Consider the following 16,343-nt stretch of genomic DNA (forward strand, 5'->3'; position numbering starts at 1 on the left):
AGTAACAAAGCACCTTGGCCTGAGCGCATGTAGAACTAAAGCCTGACGCCGGGTTAACCTTAAACACATGAACAGATACTTCCCTTCAGCCTCCGCTCAGCTCACTTAATCGGCCTCACCCTAACCTAAGTGCTCTAGGAGAAACACCTTCTTTTGTCCCTGGAAAGGAGATCTTATTACAGGAAGTGAGGTTCAGACTCGGGCTTCCCCCCCCCCCCCCCCCAAACCTGCTCTGCTGTCAGTGACTAGGGATAGCAAAGATTTAGGTTAATGGTTAACAGAGCAGCTATAACCACACAGAAACGCTTACTTCCTCCTGGCAAGGCTAGGACTGAAAGCCGTCTTTGCTCAGAGAGGAAGTAGCAAAGAGTGAAAGAAGACCAGTTCGCAGCACAACATGTTTGAAACCAGCACCTTGACTTAGTACAGAAAAAAGAAGGAAAACAGTAAAGGAGCGAGGCTCACTCGTCATAAAAACAGGTAGGAGCTGGAACGCGTTCTCTCGTCCTCAGCGTATTGACTCAGCCGCCGTAACTAATGAAACCTTCAGGTGTGGCTAGTTGAGAGATTTTCCTCGTACCTGCCTGCATTCAGCCTCTGTGAGAGGGGCAAAGAAAGAAAGGATCCCTTTGCTGTGAACCCGAGTGTCAGAGACCGTAGGGGGCTTGCTCATGGCAGAACAAACATCCCCTTCAGACTGTTCTCACGTCATTGATCACAGCCACATCCCCGAGTTCGAGGTTTCTCCTTGGATCAAGATCACTCTGGCCTCCCTCTACGTCCTTGTCTTTGTGGCGGGGATCTTGGGCAACAGCATCACTATCAAGACCACCAGAATCCTGCAGAGGAAAGGCTACCTGCAGAAGGAGGTCACAGATCATATGGTGAGCCTGGCCTGCTCCGACCTGCTGGTCATCCTGCTCGGCATGCCTGGCGAGTTCCTCAGCGCCATATGGAGCCCCTTCTCTATGCCCAACGGCAACGTGGTTTGCAAGCTCTACTGGTTCCTTTTTGAAGCCTGCAGCTATGCCACTGTGCTGCACGTGGCCACTCTCAGTTTTGAGAGGTACGTTGCTATCTGCCACCCCTTCAAGTTCAAGGCAGTCTCCGGACCTCGCAAGGTGAAACTGCTCATCGCCTTTGTCTGGGTGACGTCTGTCATCGTGGCTCTGCCCCTGCTCTTTGCTATGGGCACAGAATATCCCCTGGAAATCATTGAGGGCTACCGAGGTGTGACTGCCTGCATCAAGCCTACACCCAGGCACCACCTCCCTGAGCTGAGGCACAATATGACCGTCTGTACCAGCCTCTCCTCCAAATGGCGTGTCTTTCAGGCCAGTATCTTCAGCGCATTCGTTGTGTACATCATCGTGCTGGGGTCTGTGGCCTTCATGTGCCGCAGTATGATGAAAACCCTGATGATCCACAAGAAAGGGACTATTGCAGTGAAGGGGGAGTTAGGATACCAGGAGCAGCATTTAAGGAAAAGTGAAAGTTCGGACAGCAAGAGCTCCAGGAGACAGATCATTTTATTCCTTGGTAAGACCTATGTCCTTCTCTGCTTCCCTTTCCCCTCCCCCTGTTCCCCTTCCCAGAATGGAAGGAAACCCAGAGTCTGCCATCTTACCTTATCAAGCCCCCCAAATAGGGGCTGCAGGGTTCGAAACTGAGCCAAAATGAGCATGAGGGATGCTTTTGTTTGCAACAATATATTTTAAGCAACCTGATTTCCCTGCATGTGTTTGGCTAACTCTTTCTGTCATTAGAACAGGTGGGAGGGAAAGCAGGAGGAAAAATGCAGTTTGCTTTCTGCTATTTACGTTGTCCGATCATCCTCCTGCACGTCTGTTCCTCCAAACAAATGAAAATGGGTAATAGGGTATTGCTGCTTGACCTCTGGGATATCAGTAGGCACAGTAGCCTGATTATAAAGTAGCTCTATTGGCATTTTTTCCCATTAAATTACAAATACGTGCATATTGGGTAAGGCTTTTGCTGGGAAAGAAAATACCGAGCAAGATCTCAAGCTTGTCCCATTCTGAAGGCATGTCCCTGTTAATTCCCTGGAGGGTACTTACTCAGCTTCAGTTGTGGCTGCGTTGCATTCAAGTATTAAGAAAGCTGGGCTGGAGAGTTGATTCAGTCTGGCAGATTGCTGCTGCCCTGTGATTTTTTTTTTTCCTTCCTGTTTTTATTTGGAGGCCTATAACCTTGGAATTATGTTTGATTCTGATCTCTCTCACCACATTTGTCAGACAAAAACCAATCAAGTTGTCATTTCACCAACTTGGAATCTTTCCGGGCTGTGATCCATGTAGTCTCTGCATTTGTTGATGCTCTTAGAGGTACCCTTAATCATGTCTTGGCTGAATTACAGCTAGTTCGTGTTTTGTTGGGTTGCTTAACATGATACTGGATATAACAAATGAACCAGCTTGTGTGTGAATGCACAGTAGACCTAGGATTTCTGTGTAGCTTTTAGGTGCTCTGCTTCATATTCCAGAGGGTGAGTTGAAACTTGTGGGTCTGTCCACTTGTAGGACTTTCCACAGACTGATTTGAGCATCCTGCGCTTCCTCAGCTAGCCCTGCTTTAGCCATGGTCTGTGGCTGGGACGTGAAGCTGCCGGGTAAGGAGTCCCGGTGCATCTGGCCCCTTTTCCACTGTACGTGTATCCAAGCAGGGAACACAGTGAAAACCAGTCAGACTGACATGGTTTATGACGGAAAAGTTCAGGGAAAAAGGTAGGGCTGCATGCTGTACCGGCAGAGAGGGCAACAAGGGATTCACATGGGAGATGAGACGCTTCAGGCTGCATGGAGCTCTTCCTTGTGTCCTGGCTGTGCTGCTGAAGAAGAAACCTGCTCCTTGTGCAAGCCGTCTGCTGGTAATGCAGATCACATGGGGATGGTTTGGAACAGGAGACTCGTGTCAGTGTGATTAAAAGGGCTCTTGATAGTATTACTCCACTGAAATGTACTGACTTCTGGGGTAGAAGCTTAATAAATGCTAAATAAAGCATGTTGCGCAGAGCAGAGAAAGAGATAAGGCTCTGCTCTTTTAAGTTAAGAGCTACTGTGGGATCCTTAAATGTCTGTGGAACTCGCTACCCTTGTAAATGATCACCCCCAACGACATTAAAGCACAGTCTAAGATCCCAAACCTGTAGCAAGTTCTAGGTGGGTTGAGAGGGGATGGTAAAATACTGTGGTGTTTCTTTCTTTCCTTCATTATTGTTCTTATTTGGTGGTGGTCTAGTGTGCAATAAGTCAGACCAGACTGCTTGCAGAAGTGTTAACAAGCTAAATGAAAGCCACTGGTTCATCCTTTACCTTAAGGGAATTAAACACCAATATCTGATGCTTTCTGTGTGCTCTCAGCTTTCTGGAGCCGGTAGATACTTTTGTGAATTCCCCAAAATGATTTCTGTGGCATATTTCAAATGGCACTTAATATAAGCCTTGCTAATTAACTTGGATTGGGAAATAAATTAATAAACTGAAGAGTAGGAAACTGTGGCCTATATCCAGGAGAACAGTGTAAAGCAATTTAATTTGTAGATTTCATAAGAGTGATGCTTTAGGGCAGTTTTAACCTAGAAGAAATGAACATATAAATTGTTTACAAATCGCTGAATTTAAATATAGTGATTTAGAAATCCTCTTTGTTTCTCATTTAACAGATGGGTCAAATTAAAACAAATATTTGCTCATTTCCAACATATTTTACATTTAATGTGAAATGTAAATGACAGCACATAGCAAGATGTCTTTGAACATCTAACAGCAATAAAAACAGTTTAGCATTTTCTTCTTCTAGTTGTTGAAAGTGGTAAGTTCTATAAAACAGAGATTAAATTCATAAATCTCCTGACGATGAGAAAAAGCTAAATAGAAAGAGACACAAGTAGGAACTGGTGCTTTTTTAGTGTCATGTTGTTTTGCAGCACTGGAGAAAATTTATGAAAATGAATTGTGAATGTTGACAATGGTAGACTACTTACGGAATTGCTGTGGAAGGTAGTATGAAACTTGGGGGACGGACTCGAGGCGAGGGTGACACCACAGCCGTGAAGGAGGGAGCGAGGCGAAGAGGGACCAAGCGAGGGGGAGCACCACTGCGCTGGGGCAGCCTGAGGTCGCCCAGGGAAGGGCTTTCATCTGAGGAAGGTAGCTGGGAGGGTCAAATCCTTCTCTGTTATTCTCTGTGCCCCCAGATTTGCTCTGTTTTCCGTGCAAGTATCGGACACCCAGCAGCGTGTCCGTTCAACTTGGGGCCATGACTGAGGAACATGGTTGGGATTGCCTGGGAACTGATTGCATGGTTGGGATGGTTGTTGGATGTTTTTGCTCTTGCCCGGTAAAGTGAGCTTGTGCTCACTTTATTCCTAGGCCTTATCATTATCCTGTTTGCATAAAGCCCAGAGAGACTGGTTGGGGATTGGAAATCCTTGGTGTGGACATGTCTGTTCCTCCTGTCTCTGGATACCTCACTGTGCTCATGGTGGAGAAGAGGGACTGGTCTAGCGGCTGCATCAGCACTTCTGCACTTTGGGGAGAAGGGACTTCCAGGTGCTGTTCAGCTCAAATTTTGGCAGATTTGCCCCAGTGCAGCAATGCTGATTTGTCCCAGTATTTTGGAGAAAATCAGTTCTGCTTTTATATACTAGGCTGCCCAGTGTTATGCCTTCATATAGAATGGCTGTTGGCTTCAAGAAAGATGTAATAGCACGTGTAAGTCTCTGCTTAATGCTCCTGCTCCTGAAATTGGGCATTTTGTGGTTTTGAATAGGCTGTGGCATTCTTCCTGCTATCTCTGTCCGTGTGATTTACTTAAACCTCTTCTGAGACATGTGGAGAAACTCAACTACCTCCAGCAGGTCAGTCCATATGAATGGAGCAGATCCGACTCTGACTGATACCATGTGGATTATCTTCGTCATTGATAAGGCTGTTTTGCTCATGCTGGGACAGCAGACCTCTTTCTCTACTGAGGCGCTACATGGGTCTGGATGAGTGTGTGCTGTCATGAATAGCAAGGGAAATATAGCTAGACATAATCTTGTTGTGTGGTTTATGTCAGTCAGCATTTGTTAATAAGTTTCTTCATCTCCAGCAGCAGAACCTAGGTAGCTTACAGGGCTTATGAAAATATTGGGCTGATGGCCCTTTGATTAAGTGCAAGGTTTTAACCTTGATCAGAGAGCTAGCCAAATGGTTATGAGGTGGCACTGGTGGCTTCTTGCTGCTCCAGTACCTGCCCTGAGCAACAAGAGCTGAAGGACCCTGTCATCCCAATAGTTATAAACATTAATAAAAGAAGGCACTTTCACAGCTGAAACTGTGTAAATTAAAAATCTTAAGGAAGCTTTAAGAGGTGGCCAGCTTTTGGGGGGGGGGAAAGCTGCATGGGGCACACCTTCTTGCAGTCTGTGGCAGGGGTACGCCTTGGTGCGGACAGCTCTGTGCCAGGAGCTTGGGCTCTCCAGCCAAGGCTTCCTTCTTAATCTAGTCACTAGCGTAAAGCCACGTTTATACAAAAGCAACTGTATGGCTTGTCATTAAACTCGATCTGAGTGACCTAAACTTACACTCTGTGATGAAGCAAGTTATGACTAACCCACATGAAAAATTCATTGCTTCTAAAGCTTCTGTGGTATTTCCCTTGGCAGCTTCAGTTTTGTGCTTCTGCTAAAAGCCTTAATTATTCTGTATACAGCAGCCTCAGGCCTACTATAGTAAATAAGTTGAAATAAAAATGTCCTTTAGCATTGCTACATCACCTCAGCTTTTCTTTGTATACACTTCCAAATTGCCCTTTGGAGCAATGATTTTCTTCTGTTTGTACAGCAGAAGGAGCCCTGCTAAGAGGGGCTGCTAGGTACCGTTGCGTGATTTATGGTGTGCCTGCTGGCATACAGGCTGTGTTTTTTCTGTCTCCTGAACATGATGAGGCTTCTGCCCATCCTGCTCTCTTGTTTCCAGAAGAAAGAACAAAGTATTCCAGCTGCTAAGAAAGCTGCGCATCATGGTAGGTGCATGAAAGCGCTGCTGGAGCAGCAGCAGCCAGCAAGAACTGGAGTTGGAGCTGGAGCTACCTAACTGGGACCCTGCTGGTCCTATCCCATCCTAACCTGGCAGAGCCAGCTCCCCTGTACCAAGCGATGCAGATCTCCGCTATCTCCCTCCAGTCACAAATGAACTGGAGCTGTTCTCCTGCTTTTGGGACCTTCTGCTGTAAGATGACTTTTACCTACGTGCCTGGACAGCAAATAGCCTTCAGCTTCTTGAGCAGGAAGCTCAAGAAAGCTGAAATGAGCAGGAAAGGGAATTGCCCATCATAATCTGTGTGCAGTGCCTTCATCTTTCTTGAAAAGTACTGTGTGGTGGTTTTTCACTTTTGGTTTGATATAACATTTAAGCATGTTTGTCAAACATGCAGGGTGAGTCTCAGCCTGAAGACAGCAGCGGTGTTCATTGCATGTGATTTGATATGGTACGGGTAGCTTCTTCTCTGGTCTTATTAGGAAGACAGTAGCAGCTGGAGACTTTGCTGAGACTGTAGAAAGTGCAACAGAAGAGAAGACAGTCCCTGTCTCTAAATTCAAATAAAATAGGCAAAGAGAAGAGCTGGAAAGGCAGAAAGAGGTGCAGTAACCTGACCAAAGCCACAAAGGCCATGAATGAAATGCCATGAAAGCCGTGAATGCATCTGCAGAATCTTGTGCTCGTGCCCTTCTACTGGGCTGCCTGGCCCCTTTTGTGCCACTGTTTGGCAGTGACTGTTAAAATGGTGCCAAGCTATTCTTTGATAATACCAAATGCCACTGTAAACACCATGAACACAGCTAAACCTGGCTATACGTTAAAGTTAGATAAAACTTTGAGTGGACCATGCAAGAATCTTTCTTTAAATCAGAAATTACAAAGACTTCATAGAACAAGCTAGAACACCTTTTTTTTTTTTTTTTTTTAAATGCACTAGTGCTGGCAGATTAATGTTTTGCTCAGAATAAATGTGTAGAAATAGCTTTTCCAAAGATCACTAAGGAAATGTATTTCGTAAGGCACTTGGCAAATAGATTATCAAGAGGACAGATTACTTCAAGTAGTCTGCTAAAAATATGTGGTTGTCATCTGGAGATGACTCAGGCACAGTGTAATTTGACAATGGTAGGATTTCTGTTACAGGAAAATTAGATGCTTCTTCATAGGCTGGAAATTGGCTGTGGTTTTCTGTTGTGGTTGTTGTTACTGAAAAAGGTAAAGCTTGAGGATAGAACAAAAATCGAAAGAGCAACCTAACTGATTAGATTCCCGAAGTATACAACTCCAACCCATGTACTTTAAACTGGGCTTCATTGACTCCTTTTGGTTCATTTCTTTAATCATTCCACTCAGCTGCATTTCTTCAGAGGCTTTGCTGGAAGGGTGCCTGAAGATACATCTCTCGTAGTCTGGCTGTTACGTTCATCTCTGCGTTTTATATGGTGTCTCCATCCACATGTTTCCTTGAGTAGGGTTTCTAATTACACAAGGCAATCAGTAGTCTGAATGCACTGAAACAGATAGCAGAGACTGAGTCGGGAACTTAAAACACTTAGGCAGGCAGACAGGTAGGTCTGGGCATGCAGTTGATAGCATCCACCCCAAGCCTCCCTGCGTAAGATTTTTCCTTTCGGTGTCGCTTTCTGGAAAAGCGACAAAAGCAAAGGATGTTCCTGCTGGTGTTCAGTAAAATTTGCCTTCCCCTTCTTCACAGAAGTATTAACCTGGTGTCAATGACAAAACCGATCAATGCTACTGAATGCTGGTAGCACAAAACTTAAGCTCAGCAATTCAACAGAAGACAACGCCAAAACTGCAGTTAGGGATACACAGCTTCTGAGGATGATTGTGTACAAACAACCTCTGCTGAAGAGCTCCAGGACTTATGTTGATTAACAAAACTCAAAACATAGTCGCAGTAAATTAGACTCAAGGCAAACTTCCAAAGTTCAGATATCTGTATGGTCAGTTTTCCCACCCTGTCATTTAAAAATGAACATAACCAGAAACCAGCATAATTTTCCTTCCTATTGTACAGAAAGCAATTTATCTACAGCTGCTTTTGCCTGGACTCATGTAATAGAAGATTGTACTTTTTTGCCTAAACAGACAGTCTGCATTTCCTCTTACACTGAGGGATGGCAAAATGGTAGAGAGAAAAAGAATGGACAAACAGGGACTAATTGAAGCCAGCACCCCTAGGGTATGTAAGACTTTTGTAGTTTTAATGGAAAAATCAATGTGTGATTACACTTTGCATTAGAATACTTAAAAATTGCTTCGAAATGAGAAGTCTGCAGCATTAGAAACAACCTAACCCTGCAAATACTGTAGTCAGAAAACCAAATGCACCACTGGCATAGTCCACATAATTCTCCATTTATGATATCCTGGCAGATTCTGCATGTTCTCTGTAGACATATGACCACTGTCTTTCACTTTGCCACACACGAAGCCTGATGCGTAGTGAAAATCTCAGCCATGCTTTTATCTTTCGGTTGATGCATAGAAGGAAATTAGTATTTCACCTGGGCTGATGGTTGAGCTATAGGTGTTGGTGCACTGCTTCATCCTAGCTCATCCTGCAGCATGTGCCACATGAGCATCTTTCCAGCTCTTTGTGTTCTGTTATCTGCAATTTGTCCAGAGGCTGAGTGGACAGCTGGGATATCTTAAGTACTTCTGCTGTATACTCACCTCTACCCAAAGTCTCTAAGAGCACTACCCCATCAAGAGCTGTTATTAGTGTTGGCCTTAAACTTTCTATTTTTAATCTCTCTCTCCCTCTTTCAAGCTGTAAATAATGCAATCCTCCTTCTATTCACTTATCTTCTCCCCACATCTTTTGGCCCTTGAGTCTGCTGGCAGCCCTGGATGTACATCAAGAGAAGGAAGGAGGGAGAGCGCAGCAGTTTCCCTGGCCGTGGCAGCGTGATCCAAAGCCTGACGAAGGAAACTGGCAGGGGGCTGCTGCGTTTGAGGAGCTGAGGTCTGGCTGTGTAAACTCAACTTCGAAAAAACACATCGGCTCACAGCAAACCCCTCCTAAGACATGTTTTCCCTCAAACAGAAACCTTGGAAGCTGTCTGTTTCTCTAAAGAGGGGATAAGAAAGCAAGAAGATTTATTTCCATTGAAGCGGAGAACTACAGGTGTTGTTCCAAGTATGAAATGAGTTGACAGAGACAGTCCCCAGCTAAAATTCAGCCCACCTCCATTTGATAACTGCATCCCCTCAATTTTGGAGTGCCGCCTTCATCCTTTGGTCAAGAGACATTAATCTTAAGCATTAATCTTCCACTTTATCTATGTTTTCTTGACATCTGTTCTGAGTTGTGCACCACCTGAAATGCAGACTGCTCTTACAGCTCCCCGGTCTCAGTAAACAGGACTCGTTTGTGGCAGGTTCACAGGTGATTTATTAAAGTCTTCACCTGTGGAAAATTAAATGCATTATCTATTCCTGTATTGTTTCATATTCCAATTATACCACATTTCACAAAATTAAATCTTTTGTTTTTCTAGCTGATGTTAAGACTATTATCTTTAAACAATGATTGCTATCTGTGAATTTTAATGGAAGAGAGCTTTAATAGCTGAGTATTTATTAGTAATGTGAAGCTTTCAATTTTATTCTATGTAATAACGTAGAAACATCTTCTCGGTTTCCTGCAGGCAAAATTTGTCTTAGAAACTGAGTACCAACTACCCTGCCAACTAACAGCCTAAGATTATTTTCTTCTCTTTCTTTTTCACAAGTGAATTCCTAAACTTGCAGTTTTACAGGATAGGTAACACAGTTGAAAAACTAGTAAGCAGGAATTTTAAAAATGATACTGTCCATACCAGATAAACAGTTATGATTTTAGCTTTTATTTGGCACAGCTAGCTTCTCCTAGACACAACAAGCTGTAGCACCTTCTTAGCCTTCTTTGAGGGCATCCTAAGTATGTTTGTGCTGCTAGACATCAGCCCTGTACTCAAATGGTGAAGAGGTTATCTTTCTGATCTCTTATGGAGGCATGAGTGATAACAACATCAAATCATTATGGACTGACTGAGTCTGCTGATAATCTCTTAATCCTATAAATAGTAATCTACAAAGAAAGTTGAAACTGAGAAGAAGGTCTAGTATTGCTATGAGCTAACTTTGTCTTGCTTTCCTCAAATTATTTTCAGGTCTGTGGTTGTTGAATTTAATCCTCTCTTAAAACCACTTACCATCTTTATTTCTTTGAATTTTTAGGGGAAGGTGTTTAAGTTTAAAGGGTAGTTTAAGGGGTTAGAGTTGGAGGTCTCTCTGCAAGCAGATGTTTGCTTATTAGGCAAATATATACAGAGTTAATTCTATTGCCCCTCAAAAAACACTTGACATCCAAATGCAGACAGGTGCACATACATAATACTTACTGTGGAACTAAACTATACTCACGAGTAGAAAGAAACCCAGACACAGGGATGCGTTAGATCACATAGTTTGGATGTCCCTCCTGGTACCCCCCAGCCTAAATTTTTTTTATTTTCTTGAGTTTTATTAAGTAGCATCTGCATGGATATTTCAGGAAGTGTTACTGCTCCAACCTCTAGCGGAAACCTGGAAAACAGCTTCTCGGATACAGCCCCTGCTGTGAGATGACGCTCTCAGTTTCTCCCCAAAGCACCGGTAGGCTTCTAAATGTTTTGGCCCTGTTAATATATCATTGCTGTAAATCTACATTGCTTTTCTCTTCCATGTAGTATTTCCAGCTTGCTATTTGTTGAACATAATGGTTTTCTTACGTAACTAAAGGAGTTATAAAAGGAGTAACACAAAGTTTGATTGGACGAGAACAAATTGTTTAAAATTCTCTGTCCCAGACTTTGGTTATTGAAAGGTCATTTTTCCTTCCCTTCCTTAACCTCCTCTAAACCGTAAACTTTTCAAAAATAAAATATATTTATTGCTGAATGTATTTTTTATCCAGGGGAGGAGTGAAGATGTGTGTTTTCTGATTGGCTCTAGTTTTTCTTCTGGTGCCTCACTTTCTGCATGTCCAGTCATGACATCTTTTGACCTCCCCAATTCTGAAAAGAAAACTGAACTAAGATTTGTCCCCTAAGCATGCATAATGAAGGTGCTCAAGAATTGAGTCTCACGAGAATGGTTAAGGATATTTATAGAAGAAAAATGACTTACTCTGACTGGGCCAATGATCAGAATTAGACTTCTAAGGTGTCTAAAGATTGCAGTACCTCAGCAATAACGTACACAGCAATTCAAACAGTCTTTATCGTAGGTACAGCTTTAATGTCTCGGGTTTTTAACTGTCAGATAAGAAATAAAGTGGTGTCGTGAAGGACAAGCAGAAGTCAAAAGCAGGCACTGTGGTCAAGTGGAAGTGTTTACCCTTGTGCTTTAGATACTGAAGTATTGCTAAAAGAATCTTCTGACTTTTTGTTTTTCTTTCCTCATCTGCTTGAAACAAACACAGGTCTAACATGGTTGAGATGGGTTGTGTCAGAGGTCTTCAAAGGAAGAGAGGGTATTTAAGTAGTCTTTTTGTCTTGAAGGCTAGTCAGATACCTAAATTCTAGCGGTAGTGATGATAATGTCATTACTGACTCCTGCCAAAGTTTGGAAAAGCATCTGTTGGTACTTGCAGGCATACACGTACCTTTGAAAATCTTGGACATGAATTCTAGAGGGGCAACTTGGCTACCAAGGTATAATGGGTTAAAATATATCCTTGTTTAAACTTGAGCTTTTGATAAAATGCAATGACTAACGACCCATATTCATGTTGGAGAAAAGGTCTACTACTAAGATGACGGGGGAATGGGGAGCTGCACCTTTAACAGAAGCTAACATGAGCCTGGCTTGTATAATGTAGCAAAGTGAAGAATGCAGCTGGTTATGAGTTGTCCATAAGCAGGCTGGGGCAGTAAAGAGAAAAGAAAGAATGAAGAAAGAGAAAGTCTAGTTTGTGCCCTGGTTTAAAAATGTTGCTGAACTGATTCCGTAACAGGCATCTGCAGAGTGACTCCAAGTACAGTAAATCTGATCTCACTGTGCATGTGCAACAAGTTAAACCTAGCAGTCTTGCTGTACATCTTTAGAAACTGCCCAGGGCCCCAGACCTATTTAAGTTAGGCCTTATATCAAGGAATTTGCAGCCGACCTTGTTTCGGTTGTAGAGCCAAGGATGTTCTCTCTGCCATGCATAAGGTCTGCTCTTCAGCCTGAAAGAGTCATAGGTAGCCTCGGTTAGCTCTGAAGGTATAGAGGTTTAAATTCATGCTAAATGTGTTTTTGCTGATTTGGTCTATAAGAAAAATAACCAACAGTAGAACAGCTAAAAAAGGTAGTTCATTTGAAGCCACCCCTCAGTCAGAGCGGCCTTTGAGCAAAGCCAGAGCAGGTCTGATCGGTCTGTCCCTGTTGAGGTTTACAAATGTGTACTCCATGTCCCGCTGAGTGTTTCTCTTTTGCCCTTTCTTAAAAGATTTTCCCTACCTTGTTTACTCTGAGCCAGCCTTGGGAGCTCATTGTTAAAAATTAATGTCTGGAGATTGAAACTTTCCATTGTCTGGATTCTCTTGCATGGTCCTATTCCTTCACGTATACGCTTTTACTGAATTCTGAAAGACCTTCTAATAGTGACTTGAAATTCAAATGTCGAATTTCTGTTTGTCTTCTGGTCCAAGCCAACATTTAAATGCAATCTTCTCCTTTATAAGGAGCATATTGACAATTTGGGAAACATTGTCCTGCAGTGCAAATGCTCTGATATCACAAAATATTGCCATGTTCTCCACATTGATCTCGATGATGGCGTTGGCACAAGAACTAATAGGTCTATGGGGACCATGAATGAGTACAGTCAGAAATTAGAGACTTTCTAATCGTGGGAAGGACATGTTCAAGGACAACCTTCAAAGTGGAGAGTTGCACCAAACTCATTCGGTTCCTGGGGTACTTGATCATTTCTGCAAGCCTGTGACGTGGTTGCCTGTGACAGCTGTGGAGGGTACATCTCTGGTCACAAAGCCCAGGTCTCCACTGGCTTGCGAGGACGTGGTTACGTTTCTCGCTTTGTGGTTTGGCACTGTGTCCTGTAGGAGGGTGCTGATCTTGCAGAGAAGGTGCAGCCAGTTTACCCGAGCTGAACATTTTCTTGGCAAATAACCTGCTGCTGAAAAGAAACCTTCAGAAGGCTGGAATAGGGCTGCACAACCTGTGCACGCACCATTTCCCTGCCTGTTAAGGAAGGATCAGTTTCCTGCGGGTTGTGATCTGTGAACCAAAGGGAGGGCAAGGTGTCCCCTGTGCTGTTTTTGTTCTTTGCTCGCACGGAGCTAGCTCCCCGCAGCAGAGCTGAGACCCAGCTCTACCGAGCCTGCCTCGGATACCCTCGCTGGCGACCTACGCGGCTGTCAGCCTCCTCGTGCCCAGTGACTAGAATTCAAAAGTCTGCCTTCTGAGTGCCTTTCTGCAAGAGAGAATTGCTTTAACCTTATCAAATGGAAGTGAAATTTAAAATGACTTAATGTTTATTTGCTGACAGGCAGAAATGTCCTCTAAATTGACTGTCAGAGTGCGAAAGCAGCGCTGTAAGACCACATCATAACCTCTTGTTGGCCTTCAATCAAACGATGTTAAGTCTGGGGAGTGGGGATTTTATTTTGGCCTCCCTGGATGCATGGACAGCATTCTCATTTTGAAGTTTTATACAATGAAGTTATATTTGATATTTGCATAATTCAAATAGATGAAATCCTCAAACAGGCACAGGAGACCGGATTTCATTAACTTGGGATGCAGCCATTCCCATCTCTCATGCAAATGGCAAATACCTTTCCTGTAAGTATACTTTAAAGATTCATTTCTTTCTCTAATCAAGTGGTGAAATCCTACCCCAGGGAACCAGAATTGATTTCTTTTCCCTTCAGACTGAATAGCATAGACCTTATTTGGGTTAATTCTGTCATGAAATGTAGGTTAACCCTTCAGTGTGCTGCAAATCAGCTGAAAAGAGTTCATGTTTTCTGCTCTAACACACTGAAAACGTACATGTTGTTGTCATCCTGCAAACGTAGCCGTCGGCTCCACGAAGCGCAGGGAAGCTCTGCCTATTGGCAGGAAGGATCTATTTCTGCTGAAACCCTGGCCCTGAAAGCGAGTTTTTAAATTTCCTCCTGAGCCTTGAATGCTGTAATTGATTGTCCTCGTTGTGCTTTTAGTCTTTAACAATCAAGGTGAAGAATTGCTCAAAAACAGTTAAGATGTTAGAGCTGTCTGAGAAGGAAGGCCGGATTCTCACCCCGGCTGCAGCTTCCCTTCCACAAAGCGGTGGATTTTTCTAGTTGTAAATCCCATCTTGGAGCCAGGGCCCGTGCCTCCCTCTCTGTGGGGGACCTGTTGGGGAATGGGAGAGCTCCGCCACGTTTAAGCAGTTTAATAGGAGATCAGCAGAGAATTAAAACAATTTCACCTTCGGTCTTTATTCTCGCTCGAAGTGGTCTTGGGGAATGCTCCCTCAGGCTGTGCAGCCCTAGCCGCAGGGCTGGGACTCCTATGCATAGCGGCGCCGAGTGAATTTCTCCCTCTCCTTCCTGCTGAATTGTTCACATATCTTTGTTTGCTATTTTCTGGTTCACCCTCTTGGTAATAGAGCTGTACATTTTATTTTCTCTCTTTCAAATATATCATTTTTCACTTCAATTTTCTTATATTAGCTTAAACTGATAGCCTGACCCCTTGGCCATTCTGCCGCTCTGAAACATTTCCCAGTGCTTTCATCAACAGGATGGTCTGCTACATTCTAATGGAGGACGGCTTTAAAGAAAACGGGAGGGGAAAAAAAGAAGAAAAATACATTTTTCTTGGTAATTTGGGATGCGTAGTTTTCTGCTTCTCTTTGTCTTGGAACACAAAGTATTCATTGGGGAGGGTTTTCTTCTCTGCATTACTGGTGAATTTATGAGGTGCGCTCTGCCTCTCCTGCCAGCCAGCCCCCCTGTTAAAGAAAGCAGTACAAAGTAAGCTGCACTGAAAAGCTCAAGAATAGCCAGGAAGTCCGAGGTTTTCCTCTTGTAATAAAGGAAGATTTTCTCCGTATTTAGTAGTAATTAGTAAACCTTCATGTACGTGTATACACATTTTGTTATTTGACCTCTAAAATTCCTGGTGTGAGGGTGCACACTGGGTAGCAAGCACTAAGCTTGTGTTCCTACATCAAATGTCAGTTGCCTTTCTCTAATGAGTTTAAAGTTCAGCCCTGTGGTCCTCAGGAGCTTTTGATAAGTCTAATTTTACCGGTTCGTTTGGTCAAACCTTGCACTGCCCCTTCAGACCTCCGAGTTGTTTGTGTTGCGAGGGCATGTGAGGTCCAATATCCTGAGGATGTTTTCAGGTCCTGCTGAAGAAGCCGTAGGCTGAGAGATACCCTGGCTCTGCTTTTCTGTGGCGCTGAGAGGTGTAGCTCTGAAATTAGGAAATGCTGAGATGGTCTATAGGTATATACACCTACACATATGTGCGTGTGCGTGTGTGTGTGTGTATATATACATACATATATCTATATATACACACACATACATACACAGGGTCCAGTCCCTGTAGTATGGGAAGGTCATCAGAAAATCAGTTGCACTGATGGTTTTCCTTGTGCAGGGACAGAGAAGTTGGTCTTCCTTTCAGTCTGCAGGCAAAGAAACCTTCATCTGGGGTGACTGGAGTCCTGAGCAGCCTTATATGGGCTGTAATTTGGGAAAGTTCTTCATACCACCTCTCTCTCTGTCTTCCTCCTCTCCCTCCTTCCCAGTCTCCCTTCTTGAGTATCAAATCCATCAACCATCAATCTAGGAGGAATAAATGACATTCTATCAGTTATAATGGCTAATTAAGAGAAACCATTGTTACTAAACCATTCATCAACTGTCGCAAAGTAGTAATGCTGTGCTCTTTATGCTGAGCAGGTTCCTCACGCTTAGGAATTACAGCAGCCCAGAGCCCTCTTGGTTGACAGCCAAGCAGCCCAAAGTAATTGGGCCTGAAATAATTGCCTTTTCTTCATGTATCTGGAACTTTTTGAGGTTTGTTTTGAGTATATGGCATTTTATTATTATTATTACTTTATTTAAGGAGGCTCAGCTCAGGGGCTCTAGCTCCAATCCTGAGTTGCCACCTTTTGGAAAGGCAGCCTCTTTCAACAAAAGCCCCAACAGCCTAGAAAGTGAGGCATACGCAGTGCTTGGCAGTGTGCAGTGGAGGTCTTAACACAGAATTCACTAGGAGCCAAAAGCATTTCATCTTTTT

At 43.5% G+C, this 16,343-nt stretch overlaps 1 protein-coding gene across 1 annotated transcript in view; it reads left to right on the forward strand.

Moving 5' to 3' along the window:
* The first annotated feature begins 264 nt into the window (after positions 1-264).
* GPR39 (G protein-coupled receptor 39) overlaps positions 265-16,343 on the forward strand; it is an 81,354-nt gene continuing 65,275 nt past the window's right edge. The window contains exon 1 of the mRNA XM_068949196.1: positions 265-1,539. Coding sequence (XP_068805297.1) covers positions 672-1,539 — 868 coding nt within the window. The 5' untranslated portion in view covers positions 265-671. The remainder of the gene's footprint in view (positions 1,540-16,343) is intronic.

Source organism: Struthio camelus, chromosome 6, assembly GCF_040807025.1.
Source record: "Struthio camelus isolate bStrCam1 chromosome 6, bStrCam1.hap1, whole genome shotgun sequence".
Lineage (NCBI taxonomy): Eukaryota > Metazoa > Chordata > Aves > Struthioniformes > Struthionidae > Struthio > Struthio camelus.